Genomic DNA, 20,993 nt, shown 5'->3' with positions numbered 1-20,993 from the left:
CTAACTTCCTCACTTGGTCCTGGCTGAGGGGGTGGGAAAAGGACTTCAATGCCCCTTTTCATCAATGGTCCTCAGCCATGCCTACGGCCTTTATTTAGTTTGTGGTCTGCTGGGTTAAGGGTTATGGGGGTTTCTTGTAGGGCATTTGTGTTCTGTATTTTTGGATTCATGTTCCTGGAGACATTATCTCCTTCTTATCATGTAGTACCCCTGGTACTATTATTTGATTAATATATATATTATCTTTGCAGTTCAAAAAAAAAAAGTTCAAACCAAAAAACACAACATATTCATCAATGACTACATGTGAATATGTCATCGCTGTTAACAGAGTATATATAGCATACAAATGAAAGGAAGAAAACTTATTTACTCAAGAAATTAGCATACCTTTGGCAAGCCAGCTGTGATGGAAATATCCTCACCATCTCTAGGACTAGATGGTTGTGCAACATGCTCACCAGTCATACTGGAAGGCAGGATATAGTCAATAAACATTGTTTAACATCATAAAAACAGAATAAAAAATTCCACACAAAAAATTTAACAATCACATTGATCAAAGTCACCCGTCCAGTGTAGCAAACAATTAGATTTAGTGCCCATTTTTTTGTGATTTTTTTAAGAGAAAAAAAAAATCATTTTTACTCAAAAAATACTCAAATCACTTCACAATAATTAGATGATAACATATAAAAAAAGCAAAAACTGAAACCAAGTTATTGCAGTGTTTTTCTCCCAGGCAAAATTAGTAGCCAAGGCTTCTGAATTTAAAAAAACAAAAAACAAAAAAAAATCCCAAAATTGCTACTTTCAAAGCTTATCCAATCCACCCTCAAATTCAAACGGATAACAGTAGTACTGTATGCAAACTTTAAAAGCAACATCTAATGATTGAAGAGGAGTGACGGTAGCAGCAAGGAAAGCCCATATATACCTTTTGAGACCAAGAATGTTGACAAGAGAATCAAAACCAAACAATTCCAGTTTAGATTCCTGCTGCAGGGATCCATTAGGTTGGTTTTCATGAGAAGGGTTCTCTTCTTTAGCATCCGAACTACCATTCACACTTGTATTTACTTTTCTGCCAACACAACCACAAGTAAAAGAAACAAAAAACTCAGAACAAAAACAACAACAACATCAACTCATCACAATGAACTAGCTTTCTTATTTCTGTCACAAAAACACACAAAATCAGCTCATCACAAGTGACTAACTTTGATTCCTTCACAACATCGCACAATCGCATTCACACACACAAACACAAACAAATTTTTACTCATTTCGCATTTCTTCTGATAGGGGCACGAGTTTCCTGTTACGAAACGAAATCGGCGAAATCGCGAAGAGGGCGAATACCTGATATTAGGATGCTGATCTGGAAATGCGGAAGAGGAAGAAGAAGGTCCCTGATCCATGGAGGACATTTCGAGCACCGCGCGATCGTTGGCCAAGACAGGGTGGTACTTGCGACCAATCGGAGAGCGAAAACCACCGTCGTCGGCGCCACCACCGCCTTCAATGTCGCCGTCGCCATTTTCTCGATCCATTCTCTTCTCAGATCCAAATCGCAAATCTGTATCCAGGATAGGGAGAAACGGCGAATATGCAACGGAAAACTCAGATCCAGCGGTTTATATTACTGTGTGTTTGATTTGATTACGTAGTCGATAACTAAAATGAGAATGGTAAAAGAGTAAAGACCCTAAGAGAGATGGTCAATGGGAAATGGGAGTAGAAGAATTGTGGGAATATAAGGAAGAAGAAGTTTATGAATGTTTGGAGGGAGGAAATGAAATTAATAATTTTGGAGAATAAAAAGTGTTCATATATATAATAATACATAAATGGGATATTACTTCCAATAATACTTTTTTATTTTTCTTTTTACAAGATGTCTAAGACGTTTATGTCTATGTATTTGTTTTTATTTTTTTGTTATTTATTTTTTAAAGTATTTTGTCGGGTGTGAATATACCTCTAAAGCAAAAGTATGTATAAACAATAAAAGGTATGCGCAACAACTCATATTTTAAAAATAAAATACATTTTTTGTATATTTTGAATTAAGTAGAAAAAAAATACATCTTAGTTTGTCAAAGAAGACAAATGTCTCAAAGAGACTTTTAATGGTGACAAAATAAAATGAATCTTAATGGGTTATAAAAAAAAAGAGTTAGAATTAGAATAATTAATGAAAAAACAAAAATTAGTCATTGTACATACTCTTATATTATTAGTTTAGTTAATTTTTATTTTTACTATTGTGATACTGAATTAATAGGTCAGTAGTCAAATCGATAAATTACTTATTCAATCGGTTTAACATAATATATATTTAAAAATTAAAAATATATAAAGTTAACAAAATTTTATTGATTAATTTATACTCCAAATTTAAAAATTATATTATCATGATAAAGTATCTAATATTCTAAATAATAAATAAAGTTAACATTAATAAATAAATTATATTGACATGATAAAATACCTAAATGTATATAACTTTACTTCTAAATTCCAAACATTAACGTTAATAGCATATATTTATATTATACTTGTATTATATTTAACAAGTTATAGTTGTAGATTAAGTTTAATAAATAAAAAAATGTAACTTATGCTAAGCTTAATAATGCTTAGTGGCTTAGTGGTATCCAATAAATATAGATATGGTAGTGATGGTCATTGCTGAATCCTTATTTCATTTGAGAGTTGGAGTATGAGGTGACATAAAAGCTACAATACGTACAATATGCACGTGAAAGTAACTATGTACACTCTGCGTGTAACGTTTTACATTGAAAATTGAGAGAGTGGAAGGTCTTATCACATAAAATAGTGTATTTTTAAAATTTAAAATTAACACCAAATTTAAAATCGGCCGGTCCGAGTGATGCTGGTTCTGACCGATTTAAAGTTAGATTAAGCTGTTTTTACTGGTTCATCCTTCATATGCACAAACAATCTAAATACTTAACCGGACTGGTCATGTATTCGATTCCACCTGCCGGTCTGGTCCGATTCTAATAAAACTGCTTTTTTGCATTTGCATCCCACTAGTGCAATCAAATCATAGTTCAACTATGTATTGCCAAAAAGAATGTGTTTTGGATTTTTTTTAATGGTAATTAGTAGAGTGCCCGTGTGATGTACGGGTCGGTATTTTATTCTAAGTGAAATAAATACTATTTATCAAGGTGTTGTTTGTATCATTTGACTGTAAGTGACATAAATAATATTTATCAGGGTGTTGTTTGTATAATTTTACTGTAAGTGACATAAATAATATTTGTTAGGATGTTGTTTGTATATAACATAAAGATAATTTGTATCTTGAGTTGATTGTGTTGAAAATATTTTAAAATTGATTTAAATTATATAAAAGAAACATAGGAAATAAATTAAAAAATATTGTGGTTTTGTAGGAAAAATTTTATTTTAGATGTATTTTATTGTGAAGAGGGACTAAATTTGCATAATTAATGGACATATGAAAGTAATATTTTCATTATAAAAGATAATTGACACTTTAAAAAAAATGAGTTTTTTTGTAAAATAATTTTGTAATGTTTGTTTTAAAAAATGTTTAGTGGGCATATGAAAGTAATATTTTTATTATAAAAGATAATTTACATTTATAAAAAAATAATGTTTTAGTCTTTGTTTTATAAAATGTTTCAGTTTATAAAAATAATTTGTTGTTATATTAAATAATTTTGTAATCTCTATAAATAATATTATTTAAAAATAACCTTTTCTTATCCTAAATAAATTTTAATCTAATTCAGCAAAAAAAAATTATAATCATGTATTAAAAATAATGTTTTAGAACAATTTTAGTTAATATTCATGTTGAAAATAAAATAAAAATAACATGTGCATGCAATAGTGATTGTATTGTGAGAATTCAAAAAACAAAATAAAAATGTTTTTATGAACCAATACTTATGTAAGAAAAAACGTATTCACAAAGGTCAGCAAAACAAAAAAAAACCACAAAATTAAAAATTGAATGACAATACCCAAATGCAAAAGCCAATAGAACAGATGCAAGGCCAATTTTTGATGGGTGTAGTAAAAAAGAAGAAAACGAAAGGAACAAAAGGAGTGGGTGAAAATGAAAATGTCAATACAAAAAAATAAATGTTGTTTCAATTAAATGAGAGGAGAGGGGAAAAACATAAAAGACAAAAAGATAGATAAATCAAAGTACATAAACTAAAGCTAATAGTCTCAATTCTTTCTCCAGCGGATGACAATTTCCCACATTTTATCAATGGTCCTGTAATAGAAGGAGACTTCATCACCGTGGAAGAAATCATTATCGGCACATGGATTTGTTGTTGCATGCCAAGAATTTAATCATCACAGATTCAAAAATTGATAAATCTTTTCTGAATTCTTTCATCCCTTCCACAAAGTAGACTTTTGCCCGATGCTACCTTAGCCTGATTTGGTATATTGTTCCATCATATCTAAAGTTGACAAACTTAGGGTATTCTGGTGCCCATTGTCGGTGGTAAAAAGAGGGCATTTCTATAATGTCCTGCAAATAATCATAGCAAAAAAGCAAATATGAAACTATATGAAGAATAAAAACAATTAGTATGTAACATTACCATATCATTGTGTAATACTGCAGTGAACTATAGGATTAATGAAATTGTGTTAATTGGATATTGAATCTGCAGTGAGAGGAAATGCAAAAAATGAAAATCAAGTATGGTACTGAAATAGGAAAGTGTAAAATATTTGGAGAATGACAACATAATAAAATGAATGAATAGGACTATCAATGTTTTGTGGTTTGCTCTAAAATTACAATGTGTGACTATTGTTGAAGATGAGAGATCAATGTAGGCCCAAATTCCAAAGTTTAGCAGCATAAATTGCTATCCATAAACAATTGAGGTAAAGAATAAGCATAAAAAAAGGGATTGTAACGTGCAAAGTCATGAAGAAACAGAGGAAATAACAATCCTACCAGCAGAATATTATATTTAATTGTTATCTATCAGTGGTATATTCCAAATAAACAGAGCAAATAACAATGAAAATTGTGTATTTGTTGTCTGTTGGTAAAAAATGAAGAAAATATTGTTTACAACAATTGACAATATTAATGAGTCAAAATATATTCGTGTATGCATTCAAAACATAGAGGAAGAAAGAAGACTTTGTTTCATAGCTAGATCAAGATCAGAATAGTAGGAGAGAAAGAAAACCTAGGTATGACAAAGGTCACGCATTTTTTCAGTATTTCAATCGAAAGCAATATACATAAAAACCAAATAAAAAATAAAACAATTACATGCAAAGGAAACCAAAAGCTGAGCGAGTAGGAAGCAAAACAAAAACCCATCAACAAAAACCCAAACCGAAAAAGGAAAACAGAGAATGAGTAATATTCAAAGTAATTTGAAAAAGTAAGTGAGTAATTGGTTTTACATTCACCTTGCTTATTGCTGATGATGAATCAAAACTGGTACTTGTCTTGGTTGTGTCAGTCAATAACTCTAAAGCCATTCTCCGAGCCGTTTTAGTATTTTTTTGTTAAAGGAATGAACATTGAATATTTGCCGAAGAAGTGGTCTGTGGAGAATAAATGTTGCAGTGACACAGTGGTTAGTGAAAATGTGTAAGTGGCAGAATACAGAGGGGTTTGAGAATTGTCGAGCATTCAATGCAGTATGGCAAGATTGGAGGTGGAGAGTCATGTGAATCATTGTGAATGTATCTGTGGTGGCGTACACAGCCAAAGTGTTTTTTTTTGTTTACTGAATGTCCACAACCAATATTGATATTTATAAAAATGCAGGGAAACAAATATATGAGCAAAAAATAATCAGCATGTATATAATATGACAGGTATGCACAAATAAAAATATGAGAAGAAGGTATATAAAAGAATATTTGTGAAAACTCAGAAAACAAAATAAAGGGAGAACACCTGAAAAAAATTAAAGATTTTGTCTTGGGAAAAATCATAAAACCCAAAACTTTTTTATGAAGATGAAAAAATTTAACCATAAACCAAAAAATCAAAGAAAATAAACTTGTACTGGTGGAGTTCCTAGATAAAAACCACACTTGTAGTTTGTTATTCCACCAGTTGTGAATGCAATAGAGGCTTACAAAAAACATTACATATAGGTAAAAAAGTATGATTTTAAGATAGCTATGGAATTTGAGATAAAAATTACATGTACCTAATCTAATCATCATTTATTATTTATTACTTCTCTATTTGTTTACCCCGTTGAATATTTGAATCTTTTGTTATCAACCCCTTTAAAAATTTGATATGACAACATTTACAATTATTGTATTTTTGCTTTATTTTTATTAAGTTAACGTTATAGAAGAATTGTTTAATAAAAAGGATATTAATATAATCATAATAAGAGTAATAAAAAAGGAAAATGATAACTAATAAGATATTAATATAATCAAAATAAGAGTAATAAAAAAGGAAAATGGTAATTAATAAGTATAGAAAAGAAAAGAGAAGAAGATTTGTGAATAGTAACAGGGGAAGAGAGAAAGAGAGAGAAGAAGGTAGTGACAGAGACAAAAGAAAAAAAAGATAAGAAAAGAAAGAGTGAAAGTGTAATTTCATGAGAGAGAGAAAGAGAAGAGAAGCGTAAAAGGAGGGATTTTTTGATAATAAATAATTTTAAAAAAAAAAAATTTGCAACAACTGACACTAAGAAAGAGAGAAGTGGTATGCTAAAACACAAAGCTTCAGAATTGAGAAGGAAAAAGGATAAAAATATCAACCATATTTTTAGCCGGTTAAAATAAATAACATAGTTTAATGTTTTTTAAAAATCTGATGGAATACATCACTTAATTATTAACTTTTCTTATATATGTATGAATTTATATTTATATAAAATATTAAATTAGGAGAATTTACTTTTTTCATATTTAAAAAATGAAATATATATATATATATATATATATATATATATATAAATTTTAAAATCACTTGTCTTACGTAAAAGGCATAATTTAAATTTTAATTTTATAATGTTGAATGAAATAAAATTAATAGAATGAGAATTCAGTAAAAAAATTTAATGTTATTAATAATATTTAATGCCCGTTTTAATTATGGCCCGTATAAAATTGAAGTTATATTTCACATATTTTCTGAATTTTTAATTTATCATAAAATGGAAAGGGAGGTAAAAAAATAATGAAATGGATTTTTTTTTTAAAAAGAATAAAGGAGGAGAAACAAAAGCGGAGAAGAAAAAAGGAGAAGTTGAGGAAGAGAAGGAAGGGGAAACTGAATATTGATAGAGAAGAAAAGAGAAGTTAAGGAAGGGGAAGACGGGAGGAAGAGAATCTGAACGGATGCAAGAGAAATGGGACAGAGAGAAGAAAGTTCTGGAATTAAGGAGAATTAAATGGTACGGTGAAATCTGACAATTAGAAAGTGACATGTGACTTGGTGGTTGTGAAAATAAATTAATTAATTTAAAAAAGGGAGGAATTGCAACAGCTGGCGCAAAGAAGAGAGAAGGGGCCTTCTAAACACAAATCTTCAGACAAGGATAAAGCCTTGCACGTGGACTGAAGTGAGCAAAGAAGGTAGAGAGTTTATAATTTTTGTATTATTAGGGATTTTTTGATAATAAATAAAAATTTTTAAAAAAATTTGCAACAGCTGACACTAAGGAGGAGATAAGTGTTATGCTAAAATACAAAGCTTCAGAATTGAGGAGGGAAAAGGATAAAAATATCAACCATATTTTTGGTCAGTTAAAATAAAGAACATAGTTTAATATTTTTTAAAAATCTGATGGAACACATCACTTAATTATTAACTTTTCTTATATATGTATGAATTTATATTTATATAAAATATTAAATTAGGAGAAGTTACTTTTTCGTATTTTAAAAATGAAATATATATATATATATATATATATAATTTTTTTAAAATCATATGTCTTACGTAAAAGGCATAATTTAAATTTTAATTTTATAATGTTGAATGAAATAAAATTAATAGAATGAGAATTTAGTAAAAAAATCTTTAATGTTATTAATAATATTTAATGTCTGTTTTAATTATGGCCCGTATAAAATTGAAGTTATATTTCACATATTTTCTGTATTTTTAATTTATCATAAAATGGAAAGGGATATAAAAAAATAATGAAATGGATTTGTTTGTAAAAGAATAAAGGAGGAGAAACAAAAGCGGAGAAGAAAAAAGGAAGAGAAAGGGGGGGGGGGGGGGGGAGAATCTGAACGAATGCAAGAGAAATGGAACAGAGAGAAGAAAGTTCTGGAATTAAGGAGAAATTAGAATATTTCAGTTGTCTTTTAAGCAATTAAGTAATATGTTTGTAGAATAATCTAACTACATATACATAGGTTCATAGACATAGTGTTTGAAATATAAATTTATGGTTTTTTTAATTTTTTTAAAATTCACACTTTTTGTTTAATCTCTAATTTTTCTTATATTTTATTTCCTTTTTTTCACTTTGTAACCAACCAATTCATTTTTCAATAGTACCTTAAATGAATATATTAAATTAAGAATTCAATATAATAATAAAAAGAAGAAATAAAACATTTAAAAATTTAAAAATGTGAGAAAAATTATAAAGGAAAATAAAATTAAATGTATTTAGGATAAAAAGCCAAATGTGCATATTAAACAAAGTAAGGAGATTGAAATGACATTTAAGTCAAATAACTAACTACAAAAAATTTGAATGCAAATTCAAAATATGAGAATAGTAACAAAAAGAGGCACGTCCGCATAAGACCATATTTGAACAAAATATTTAAAAATGATTGTTAAGTATCTGTTAATGGTGTTTATAATTTTTTCTAACTTTGTGTTTGATTTGCAGTTGTATAAAATATATATACTTTAAAATATGAATTTGATTGATTCAAAAATATATTGTGATTCAATTTTGATTTTTTTAAAAAATTTAATTGATTCCAGATAATTTATAATTAATTGAAATATTTTTTAAAAGGGAACATGACATGTGATAACCACATGTTTTAATTTTGATTGATTCCAAATAATAAATAATAAATACAATTTTTTTTGTATTCATAGTAACATATCATTATATTGAATTTGATTATATAATAAATCAAATGTAATAATGAATGCAATGAAACTCATTATTTTTAAGATGCTGAATAATTGTATGTTAGATGATTTGATTCAATAACAATTAAAATAATTATAAAAAATTCAATCAAAATAATATGTTTACTATTATTATTAGGACCAACATTGAATAAATTAAATAAATATTAATTGATTACATGTTAATAATTGAATAAATAAATTAATAATATCAGTTAAAGTATTATATATTAACCTTAATGATATCATAATTCAAATTAAAAATTTGAAAATTTAAAATTTTGCATGATGAGTTTCAGTTTTATAGAGACATTAAACATAAAATATAGAGAAAAAATCTTTAAAATTGCAAGCAATGCATTTCAGAAAACCATCAATTTGCAAGCTCCTTTTACTTCCAAAATCCCGAAATTGCTATAAATTAAAATAGAGAAAGACCAAAATGTGATAAACAAAATACTCTTTATTATATGTGTCTCTCCTTCATAAATCGAGTTTATAATACTGGAATCAATTTTCGTAACTTCGTTATTATCAAAACAAAAAGATCATATCATACTTTTAATGGAAAAAAAATTTCATACGAAAGTGAAATGAATAAAATTACTAATATTAAATAACTCAGTTTAACTAATATAAACAAAAGTGTTTTCAATTTACGTTTTTCACCAAATTGTAAACAATAAAATACATTATCCGGAATATTTAAAATTAATTGTTAAGAACCTTCTAATTAAGAATATATGTTTAGTAATTTGAAAAACATGATTATTTTCAAATACAAACAGAATAATTAAAATTGATTTGTTAAGCACCTATTAATGGAAAGATATGTTAAATTTGCCTAATATTTTGTGTAAATTTTGAATTCACAAAACATCCTTTTAAATATAATTGATTGTTAAGTTCCTACTAATTAAGAATAACTGAATGCCAAAATAAGTTTTAAAGATTAATAGTGTAATATTTAAGATTGATTGTTAAGTAAAATGTATGCTAAGTACAAAGGTTACATTCAAAGCTAATATTTACTTATATTAAAAATATATCTTCCCTGAACAGTGGTCATTAAGTATTAACTATTTTTGTTCAAATATAAGAGATGAATATAACCATTTACCAAAAAAAAATGAAAAGGTCCATTAAGGGGCGAATAAATACCATTTTCTGGGTAACCAAGTAATACCACAATACAATTTTTGGGAAGAGAATAAATAGTCTTTTTTGTTCGAGTGTTTGACGCCATTACTGTTTATCACCCGTGTGAACAGAATTTATTAATTCAATTGTTCACAATGTGTAGAAGTTATTTTTTATTATAAAATGATCATTTTTTTTTTATTTTTGTAAGATTTGAATAAGGAAGAGTCAAAAGGATTTTACATACCAGGACCCATTTTTCTTTACGCTTACGGTTTTTGAAACATCTAGGAGTCCATCATAATCGATCATTTACCAAACAAAAGTGATTGCAAAACAACTCCAAACTTCACCAGGAGAAATATTAATCTTCACCCTTGTGACACTTTTAAAATTAGAATCAAGTTTCCCCTTCAAGCCAAACAAAAAAGAAAAGCAATCCACAATATTATCCAATAACATAAAGAATCAGCTTCTTCTCATCACAGCCTTACAAAAAATACAAATAGCTACCAATACATTTCACCTTAACTTTATTCATTCATTCATATTCATATTAGTAAAAAGTAAAAAATTTATCATCCCTTACAATAAAAAGCAGAAGGGGATACAACTATCACACAACTAAACTACTTTACTTAAACAACCTCTTTTGAATCCTAACTATAGAAAATCAAAATCAAAACCTAATATAAAAAAAAAGAACCAAATCAAAATTCCACAGGTTTTCTAGGAACACAGCTGCAATCAGCAATTCTCCTGCAAGCTTGGCATAGTACTTAAAACAACCAACAACATCATCCTACATGATAAATGATAAAATCAGAGATAAAAATAAGGAAGAAAAGCTAATGGTAACATCACTTGTTGTTTTGGCAAAATTAAATGTAACCACTCACCAAATCTGCTGGGATAAAGAGAAGCACATTAAGGTGTCCACACATAGTAAAAGGTCAGGAAGCATAAAGGGAAAAATGTATATAAAAGGGAAGACATATAGTAAAAGAAAGAAGGTATCGTTGTACTCATGTAGAAAACAAAATAAAGGCAGAACACCCCAAAAAATTTAAGCTTTTATGTTAACGAACCTGTACTCATGAAGTTTTTGAGATAAAAATCTCAACTTTAATGTGTTCTTCTACCTTCTCTGCATACAACATGCCAAAAAATATATCGAATCATTACACAATCAAAAAAGGACGAAAACACAAAAAGCTAAGCATAGGAAGCAATGAGCACGTTGGAGAAGGCTGAGGAACACAAAAAAATGTAAACTTTTATATCGTGAGAAGTCAGAAAACAAAATAAAGGCAGAACACAAAAAAAATTTAAGCTTTTGTGTTTACAAACCTGTACTCTTGGATTTTTTGAGATAAAAATTGCAGTTTTAATGTGTTCTTCCACCTTCTCTGCATAAATAAACACACGTCTTCTACCATTGTAGTTCAAGAGGGAAAAAGAGAAGAAGAAGAAGAAGTGAGAAGTGAGAGAAAGGGGTCAGCGCACAAATGAAAAAAAAACAAAATAAAGGCAGAACACCCAAAAAAATTTAAGCTTTTGTGTTTACGAACCTGTAGTCATGGAGTTTTTGAGATAAGAATGGCAGCTTTAATGTGTTCTTTCACCTTGTCTGCATACAACATGCCAAAAAATATATCGAACCATTACACAACCAAAAAAGGACGAAAACACAAAAAGCTGAGCATAGGAAGCAATGAGCACATTGGAGAAGGCTGAGGAACACAAAAAAAATGTAAACTTTTATATCGTGAGAAGTCAGAAAACAAAATAAAGGCATAACACCAAAAAAAATTTAAGTTTTTGTGTTTATGAACCTGTACTCTTGGATTTTTTGAGATAAAAATCGCAGCTCTAATGTGTTCTTCCACCTTCTCTGCATAAATAAACACACGTCTTCTATCATTGTAGTTCAAGAGGGAAAAAGAGAAGAATAGAAGAAGAAGAAGAAGAAGAAGAAGAAGAAGAAGTGAGAAGTGAGAGAAAGGGGTCAATGCACAAATGAAAAAAAAAAAAACAAAATAAAGGCAGAACACCCAAAAAAATTTAAGCTTTTGTGTTTACGAACCTGTACTCTTGGATTTTTTGAGATAAAAATCGCAGCTTTAATGTGTTCTTCCACCTTCTATGCATAAATAAACACATGACTTTTACCATTGTAGTTCAAGAGGGAAAAAGAGAAGAACAGAAGAAGAAGAAGAAGAAGTGAAAAGTGAGATAAAGGGGTCAGCGCACAAATGGAAAAAAAAATCATACGCGTTTGACGGTAAAAAGGAGCAATAAGGAAGTAGAAAGGAAGTACCTTGTAGAGGAAACACACGTCCTCTACCATTGTAGTTCAAGTGAGAGTAAGAAAAAAATAGAGGAAGAAGAAGAAATGAGGAGTGAGAGAAAGGGATCAGAAGAGAAAGGGAATGGGAAAGGGTGAACGGAGTGAGAATGGAAATAGAATGGGAAAGGGAAGGACACGTGGACTGAAGTGAGCAATCAACAAAGAAGCATAAAAGAGGGTTTTTTATTGGACAGGTGGCAACACACAGACTAAAGAGCAAAGAAGCATAAAAGAGGGTTTATTATTGGACAGGTGGCAACACACGACAATGAGCAAAGAAGAAGGATAAAACACGGCAATGAGCAAAGAAGAAGCATAAAAGAAGGCCTATAACTGGACAGGTGTCAATAGGACAGAGAATAGGCTGGGGACAGGTGTCAACAGGATAGAGAAAAGGTAGTCAGAGCTTTGTTTGTATAAATAGATAGATAAGGACCAATAGCAATATTCTTAGGTGATGGACAACCTTCCCCCATCATATTAAGATAAAATATATATTTATATATTATATATATATATATATATATAAATAAAAGTAAAAAATAATTTTCATCTTATAACTTTAAGAATTAAGTTAAATTCAAATTCATATTTTAAGAATTATTATTATTATAATTATTGTTAATTATTAAATTATTTAAAGCATTGGTGCAACAAAATTGTTGTTCTAATGTGCACGATAAAAAATGATGTTTTTAGAATTTTTTAATGGTGACAAGGATCAATAACAACTTCCTAAATTATAAATGATAAATAATTCTCACCCATAATATCGAGATTATATATATATATATATATGAAAAATAACTTTTATCCTATAACTTTTAGAATTAAATTAGATTCAAACTCATATTCAGAAACATTATTATTATTAATTTTTAAAATATTTAAACTACTAGTGGTTAATAATGTCAATATATTTTTACCTTATTTTTATTTTTAAATTTTGCTTAAATTTTAAAAATATCTTTACATGAAAAAGTTTATTAGTTTAGGGAAAAATGAGAATCCTCAAATCAACAAATACATATATCTTATGGCCAAGGGTTAAGTTCACCACAAATAATATTCGGGGAAGTTGAGTTCTCTTTTTGAGTAAATTCAAGGTATCTTCTAATTAAGAGTAAACCTAATTCTTTGAAGTACTAAAATTTTATTTAAAAGACTAATATATCCTAATAGATATTTTTTTTCATATTCCATAAACTTGAAAATCAAATCTCTAATATATGCTAAAAAAACATGATTATCTACCATCCGAACCACACTACACTACAGAGACTTTTCATAATTTTAAGGAATAAATCCTTAGACATACCTCTATTAAAATTCAAACAAATGAATATTTTGGACAAGTAGGAGACATAATGTGCATGGAAATTTTTATATGCAGATGTAGTGGGACAAAGGAAAGGGAAAAAAAAGAAGCTAAATCTACGGTTTTACACAATACAGAGACTCTTGTTCCATCTGAGTTATACTTTGCTTGAGTAACGGGCAAAGAAATTGATTAGTCAATATGTGACACAGTAACACGAGAGAAAAGACCTTGTGAGTGAATTAACATTTAGACACTACGAATGAACAATTGAAGAGACTGATGCTTTGTCACTAATAGAAGAACCTTTCTTGTGCTTTACATGTCTTTCCTTCAACTTCTCAACATTATTATTTGCGTTGTTCTGGTTGCTAACTGACCCTTCTTGAGCACTACACATCTGAGACTTTAACTTAAACCCAAGTTTCTTAGACACGGTTCCCCAAGCGCTTGATCCCTTCGTGCGACCCAGTTTCTCAATCTCCTGCCTCATGTTTGAGCACTCCTTCTCAAGCTCAGACACCCGCATCCTCATGTTATCCATTCCCACTTTCAAAACCTGGTTTTCCTTCATGGCCGACGCCCAGCCACCCTCTGTAGATCCAACAAAACCACTTCTCAACTGCCTTGATCCATCGAGATTGTCCGAAACTAGAAAGCAACCGGCGATTGAAGTCCGAAGCTGGAGCTGCTCGAAAAATAGAACTTGGACAATTATTCTGATGGGTAGCCTTTCATTCTGCGCAGCATGAGTGCATGCTTCTAATGAGAGCTTCTGGCAATCCATCAGCCTACATAGTTGCTCTCTCTCTGACTCCACCAACCATGGGTGAGACTGTAGTTTTGTGACAGCAACAGCAAATCAGTCAAAACTAGTTAGAAGTGTGACAAGTCATGCTAACTTGTGCTATATAATGTGTATAGAAACCATCTAGAAATATGACACATATCTGGTTTATAAACATGAGCAAAGGATGGGGATTAAAAATGAGCAATAAATACCATTTATAAAAAATAATTTAAACACCAAGAAGCATAGCAGAATAAAAAATATTATTTGACAAACATATATAGTATTCATTCAGGCGAAGAAATGGCCCACATGTGGCATGATGCATAACATTATAACACGCCATTGATAGCATATTAAACACTAATTATTGAATGACATAAACCAATTTGCTCAAGATTCATACCTTCAAATAAATATCTATGGCACGATATAAACCATCATCCAAAGGCCTGGCATACTCTGGAACAGCAGCGGCAAGGGCTTGAAACTTGGGAAGTTTTAAATTAATATCTGGGGCAACCTCTGCCAAATAACCATCAATAAGCTTTGCTACCATGGTGATTGGTGTTAGTGAAGGAGACCCAATCAATTGACCATCATCAATTGAGCATGGAGAGGCACAGCCAGTAACCTGATCCATGGCAAGGAAATGGTCAAGAATTCTTTGCACACAGTCAACATTGTAAAGAGTCTCCATTGAATATGAGAAATTTGGCATCAAGAGACCTTCCAGAGTAGCTTGATCAAGCTGCATGCCAATCCGTTTCTCCAAGTTTGATATGCAAGAGGGGCTCACTCGTAGAATCATCGCTGTTCGTAATAAACCAAACAAGAACTTTGTTTGGACCAGACCCTTCTGCATTGGGAGCAATCCATCAACCTCTTCCAGTAGAATCTTCTGGTCGTATTCAGATAGTGGAGACCCCATAGCTACCTGTGACGGACGGCTACTGGACTCGCCAGAAACCTGACGTCGATTTAACCCAGGCAGATATGTTTTAGCATAGAAAGCAAGAGAACCAGCAATAATCTCCTGCCTAATGCCTCGAGATTCCATGACAGCTATCAATGTCTTATAAAGAGGTAAACTCAAATTCGTTACATCCTCATACCACCAATCTGAACTCGAATGTTTGGGTCTTGCCCCAGTACTTATTCCATTCCACAAAACACTTCCGCCAGGGCTCTGCAAAGGACCACCACGCTCCAGAACTGGCCACCCAAATAAATTTGGATCAGTAGACGCCTTTGCTGCCAGTGATTCAATGCATCTTTTCACAATGTGGAGCTCTTCAGCATGGGCCAAAACATCATCACAGGTTTGAAGTGCCCTCAGAGAGTCTTTCCAACTGTGGAGGACCACTTGATTGAAAAAGGTTTCAGCCTGTGAAATAAGATTACCTTCACCATATTCCTCATTCATTTCAAGACGCTCTGCAGCACACCAGAGGTACACAACATTTGATGCAGTAAGTTCAAGTTTCACACCATAACAGAATTTTGCCACAAGTTCAAATGTTTTAGCCCCACCAGGAATGTCACTGAGGGATATTACACATTCTTCCTCTGACTCAGAAGCCTCGGCAATCATTTTTTCCAGAACTCCACTTCTAGAGAGCAAAGGGAACTGCATTAAGCATTAATTTGAATTAGCTTATCTAGTATTTCACTAAATCTTATCTTCAAAATAGTGAGAGCAAGCCTTTTAGAATGGAAAGTTATTCTGTGTTAAAATGTAAAATCAAATATGTGCTAAATTGATATATGCAGTAGAATATAGTAATTTGCCATTGCTTTCCATAAACAGAACAAAATAATGCCCTTCACCATATTGCATTCACATAATGCCCAAAGACAAAAACAAAAATTATCAAGTTTTTATTAACACAGAAACATGCCCAATATCAATTATTTTCAATAACCAGTAAATTGGAAAAATTCTTCTTAACATGATATTGCTAATGTATTAGTGTAAATTCTGCTATGTCTATCTTCATGTAAACTTTGGCAAGTTTTTAGCTAGAACTTTAAGCGAACTAATGTTTGAATACTGCATCAACTAGATGTCATGGAAATTGGAAAAAACTAAAAGAATAGATATAGATATTTTATACCTTGTGAAGATGAAAGGACATCTCTCCAGCTTCAACAACTATATCGCTAGGAAGCCCAGTTGTGCAGAACCTATAGTTATACCAGCAATGTAAAGGTTACAGATTATACAAAAGTGACAAAATTACAAAAAAGTTCCATCAAACACAGTATTTAGATCAGTTTGTACTCAGAACAGTCTCGTTTAAAAATGGCTTACATTTGAAAAGTCAAGACAGGAAAGAAAAATGTCAGCCTTCGCTGTCTTGTAAAATCATATATTCAACGAATGCCAATCTCACTTCAGAATAGTAACAAAAGAAACATATATGACAACTAAAAATCTAGTAATAAGAAGTGCATTGCAAGGTACATTACTGAGGCATATTCATGCAAGAAACATAATCAAATGGGCAAAAAAATGAAGAAAAATCTTAGATCAGTTCTTCACAGACCATGAACAAAATAAATCAAATTATACACTCATACAAGAAGAATAAAAATCTTCATTACAAGTTTATTTCTATCATTATGGCACCAAATGTGTACAATCCTCGTACACGGTAAAAATAAATTACAGACTTTTGCCATGCATATATGTTTGACAAATTATATCAAATTACTAATAAAAAGGTAGGAACTCATGAAGTACTTTTCATTGCCACTATACAAATAAGTCTAAAGTACCACCAAGCATGAATTTGACATGAAAAGACCTAACACGCAAGACTTACAAGACCTTCACAAAAGAAATATTCTCCTTATATCCAATATTCAGTTACACACTTCAACAAGAGTTCAATATTCTGAGCCACCATAAACACTCAAAGAAACAAGCAAGCATTCAGTAAATGTACAGTACAGCTTAAAAGTGATAACATGTTCTTCCTAATCCTAGACTTAACAACACACAGAAAAAACATCACATTTGAGGAGAGAAGAGAGAGAAAACAAAAACAACAAAACTGCAATGTACAGAGCAAACAAAAGGATAAGGCTAGATACCAGGCCTGCCCTTGACGATGGAAAGCATCAGCTTTGGAACCCAATTTCACGCAAGTCATTCCCTCAAATCCCCAAAAGAGAACACCAATTCCTTCACAAAACCGAGTCAAGAACAGATCTAAGTTCAATTGAATTTGAAACCCAATCAAACCCTTCGCAAACACTGTACCACACAGACCCACTAGGCCTCAAATTCACCCTCCTCGAAATTGATTCACAATGCAGCTTCTTTCCATCCCTTTCTTCCAAATACACAGCCTTTATCAAAATTCCCAGCAAAACAACAAACCAAAAGATCTGAATCCACCACACCTCAAAAACCCTAGAACCACTCCACCCACTTCTCAAAAAATAAAAATTGGAACTCCAAAAACCCAAAATTCCTAATCACTGCTGAGTTCAGGTCAACCACCACCCAGTAGTTCTCTACCCCTAACAAACAAACAAAAGGAAAAAGCCTAAACCAAGCTAAAGAAGACACAACAAGGGGCAAAACAAAAAACCACTGATACCCATCAAAGAAAAAGTAGTACAAAGAGTAACAGTGTGGTTAAATAGCCGGTATTGACTATTCCTATAACTACTACTTACTCCCTCTAAATGCAAGCATGTGTGTGTGGAAAAGTTTTGGTTTTGGGACATGGGGCAATGTGTAAAACATTAATGGCATTCCCAGCACTCATGTGGGGTCATTGCCTTCAAATACACTCATTACTCTTTTCTCGAGTATCGAATGGAATCTCCAATAATAATAATAATCAATAATAATAATAATAATAATAATTTTGACCACTAAAGTAAACTCGATTTGACTTGGGAGAACAAGAACAAGAACAGTTGAAGAAGGTGCAAGTAAAAATCGGTTTGGTATTTTGTATTTATTAGGGGAAATTCCTTTGTTTAATGCGAGTGTCGGTTTCTTAGGAGCGGAAGGAGGGAGGGTCACCAGCTAGGCCATGTGCGTTACCAGCGCAGCTGCCGTTCAACTTCAAAAATCATAAATTCGTAATCTTTTTTTCATTTTACGGGTTAAATTTGTAATCTTTTTTTTTTAAATTTTTTTGGGTCGAATCATAAATTAGTTAATAAAAAAATTTGGGCTTTGGCGTAACGGAATTTCTAGAATGCCATGTGGGTTTATCCGTGGTTTTAAAATGACTTGAGTAACCAATAAAAAAAACAATAAAAGAAATTAAGTGTTTGTTTAAGCTATGGTGGGAAAGCTAGTCAAATTTCCCACTGAGAAAAAGTAATTTCCCGTTTGATCTTTTTAGTTTTAGACCTAAGGTTGATATTTTTTTCTTTCATATTTTCTTTTTCTTTTTTTGTTTTCGTTCTCTTTCCATGTTTTTCTTTGCACAAATCCAATCAAACTGTCTACATTTTAATATTAAAATAAAAAGGGATATAAATAAAATAAAATAAAAATTAAAAAAATAGGTACTATCTATATGATTTAATGATTGATGAATGATAATATAATATTTTGATTTAGTATAGAATTATAAATTAAGTAAACAAAATATAAAAAATGCTGTTTAGGTAGCTGCAAAGTGTGTCATCATTTGGGCAAATATTTTTGTTCATTAGACAATTCATAATTAGTTTTTAAAATGATTTAGAATGGATCAAATTTTACATTTTAAAAAAATAATTTTATATATTTTTTTAATTTTTTTGTCAAACGTGGTGCATCCTGCGGACTATGCAAGCGCTTGAAAAAAATGAGTTTGTTAAGAATGCAAACTTTGTGGGTTATGGACTTACCCGCATGCCCAACTCTGTAAATGACGTGATATAGCCGTAAACAATCATGATGTTGTTGCATATGGCCATGATACCACTGCGCATGAACATGAGCATGGTTTCATACAAAAATTATTTTCCTTCATCCAAATTGTACAAAAAAATTGGCTCGAGTCTCTTTAGGAGGTCCAAGATTTGGACAAAAAATGAAGGCATTGTAATCTACATTATTCTGAAACACTAAATCAAAAGTTACAAGTTCTGAATAAGAGTTACAAATAATTTGGAAGCACAAAACTTATAAATGACATCAATTCTTCATCAAAACAAATTCACCAAAAGTTAAGAAGATTGATGCGCAAGCATTGCAATAATCAGAAGTAGCACCAGAAGACATCCTATATAACAATCTTCAAAAGACATCCCATGACAAGTTCAAGAAAATGTCATAAGGCAACTAATAAGACACAACAAGAAGCATCAATGGCCACAATTCAAATACGAATTACGCAAGTTGTCAATCATGAAGAAGAGAAAAGAAATTCAATTGTGAAAGAGAAGTTATAGAAGATATGAATGAAAAGAAAAACATGTAAATAACTATTTGAATTGCACCACTTATACAGTTTTGAATGTTTCAAAAAATCTCTCCAACAACCATAAACAACTAGCTCAAAGGCTTATTTAAAGACATCAGTTTGAAGGAGCTCATTGCAAAGGAGTGTCACAAAGAGAGGGAGGAACCAAGTGGATAACTTTGCCACAATATGTCATACGCAAAATGCATACTTTGTGTTTGGTCATTTTGTTGAAATAGCTTCTTTAAGTGCAAGATCTTGATCAATAAGAATTGTTCCGAGATATTTTTCTTTTAACAAAATACATTAAACTTTAAAAAGAAGATAAATCATAAAAAAAATTACTTAAATTTCAAAGTTAGAACTAGAGTAATGATAAGAACTTTAAATAATAAGAATTGACCCTATTTGAAGGAACAAACTTTCTCATCTAGCAATGGAACACAACAACAAAAAAATGAACATCCATGATTAACAATCTCAACCAAAAGTCCAAGAGGCATATCATAGAGGTTTATTCTATATTAATTAGGTATCAAAGACAACTATATATTCAAAGTATTCATATGCTCAAATTTAATTGCTAAAAATCCAAATATTATGCTTCAATTCCCTACTTTCATCTATTGTGAAATCATGTTAGAAGACATCATCTTTGTTTTTTAAACTATTATATAATTTTCTATACCAAAAAAAAAAACCTTTGCATAATTTAAGAATCTCTCAAGCATTATTCTCTTTACCAATATCACTTTGAGATTGAATAAAAATGACATCTTTTTCTAAAAAGGGAAGATGACTTGCATACATATTTTTCTCTAGTTCAAACCCTT

General features: G+C 30.6%; 2 protein-coding genes and 1 long non-coding RNA gene across 5 annotated transcripts in view; all 3 read right to left on the bottom strand.

The window, feature by feature from the left end:
* The window catches only part of LOC114367804 (cation-chloride cotransporter 1-like), a 33,228-nt gene extending 31,437 nt beyond the window's left edge, over positions 1 to 1,791 (bottom strand). The window contains exons 1-3 of the mRNA XM_028325003.1: positions 1,363 to 1,791; positions 938 to 1,084; positions 391 to 469 (exon numbers count right to left, since the gene is read on the bottom strand). Coding sequence (XP_028180804.1) covers positions 391 to 469; positions 938 to 1,084; positions 1,363 to 1,553 — 417 coding nt within the window. The 5' untranslated portion in view covers positions 1,554 to 1,791. The remainder of the gene's footprint in view (positions 1 to 390; positions 470 to 937; positions 1,085 to 1,362) is intronic.
* An 8,924-nt stretch (positions 1,792 to 10,715) lies between these two features.
* On the bottom strand, positions 10,716 to 12,547 carry LOC114425824. Of its 2 annotated transcripts, XR_003669300.1 has the most exons (5): positions 12,366 to 12,547; positions 12,115 to 12,173; positions 11,851 to 11,909; positions 11,630 to 11,688; positions 10,716 to 11,426 (listed from the first exon to the last, which is right to left on the bottom strand). It is a non-coding gene; the product is annotated as an uncharacterized LOC114425824 (long non-coding RNA). The 2 variants fall into 2 exon arrangements; XR_003669299.1 differs by having other exon boundaries at positions 11,630 to 11,909.
* Positions 12,548 to 13,917: 1,370 nt separating this feature from the next.
* Positions 13,918 to 18,697, bottom strand: LOC114367803 (BTB/POZ domain-containing protein At1g30440-like). 2 transcript variants are annotated; one of them, XM_028325002.1, is made up of 5 exons: positions 17,837 to 18,697; positions 16,855 to 16,924; positions 16,271 to 16,367; positions 15,144 to 16,174; positions 13,918 to 14,782 (listed from the first exon to the last, which is right to left on the bottom strand). In XM_028325002.1, exons 1-5 carry the CDS (start codon positions 17,893 to 17,895, stop codon positions 14,204 to 14,206), a joined length of 1,836 nt encoding a protein of 611 aa, XP_028180803.1. In that variant the 5' UTR covers positions 17,896 to 18,697; the 3' UTR covers positions 13,918 to 14,203. The 2 variants fall into 2 exon arrangements, with proteins under 2 accessions (XP_028180803.1, XP_028180802.1); XM_028325001.1 differs by having other exon boundaries at positions 15,144 to 16,367; positions 17,837 to 18,692.
* Positions 18,698 to 20,993: the final 2,296 nt, after the last annotated feature.

Source organism: Glycine soja, chromosome 9 (assembly GCF_004193775.1).
Source record: "Glycine soja cultivar W05 chromosome 9, ASM419377v2, whole genome shotgun sequence".
Lineage (NCBI taxonomy): Eukaryota > Viridiplantae > Streptophyta > Magnoliopsida > Fabales > Fabaceae > Glycine > Glycine soja.
The sequence above is the reverse complement of the archived record's forward strand: the minus strand, read 5'-3'. Positions and strand labels throughout refer to the sequence as shown.

Excerpts from the sequence above, each read along its gene's own strand:
- LOC114367803 (XM_028325001.1), bottom strand. The coding sequence starts at position 17,895 with ATGACTTGCGTGAAATTGGGTTCCAAAGCTGATGCTTTCCATCGTCAA. Across the intron at positions 16,925-17,836 it reads CATCGTCAAGGGCAGGCCTG|GTTCTGCACAACTGGGCTTC; the intron begins GTATCTAGCCTT and ends GTATAACTATAG. Across the intron at positions 16,368-16,854 it reads TGTCCTTTCATCTTCACAAG|TTCCCTTTGCTCTCTAGAAG; the intron begins GTATAAAATATC and ends TGCTTAATGCAG.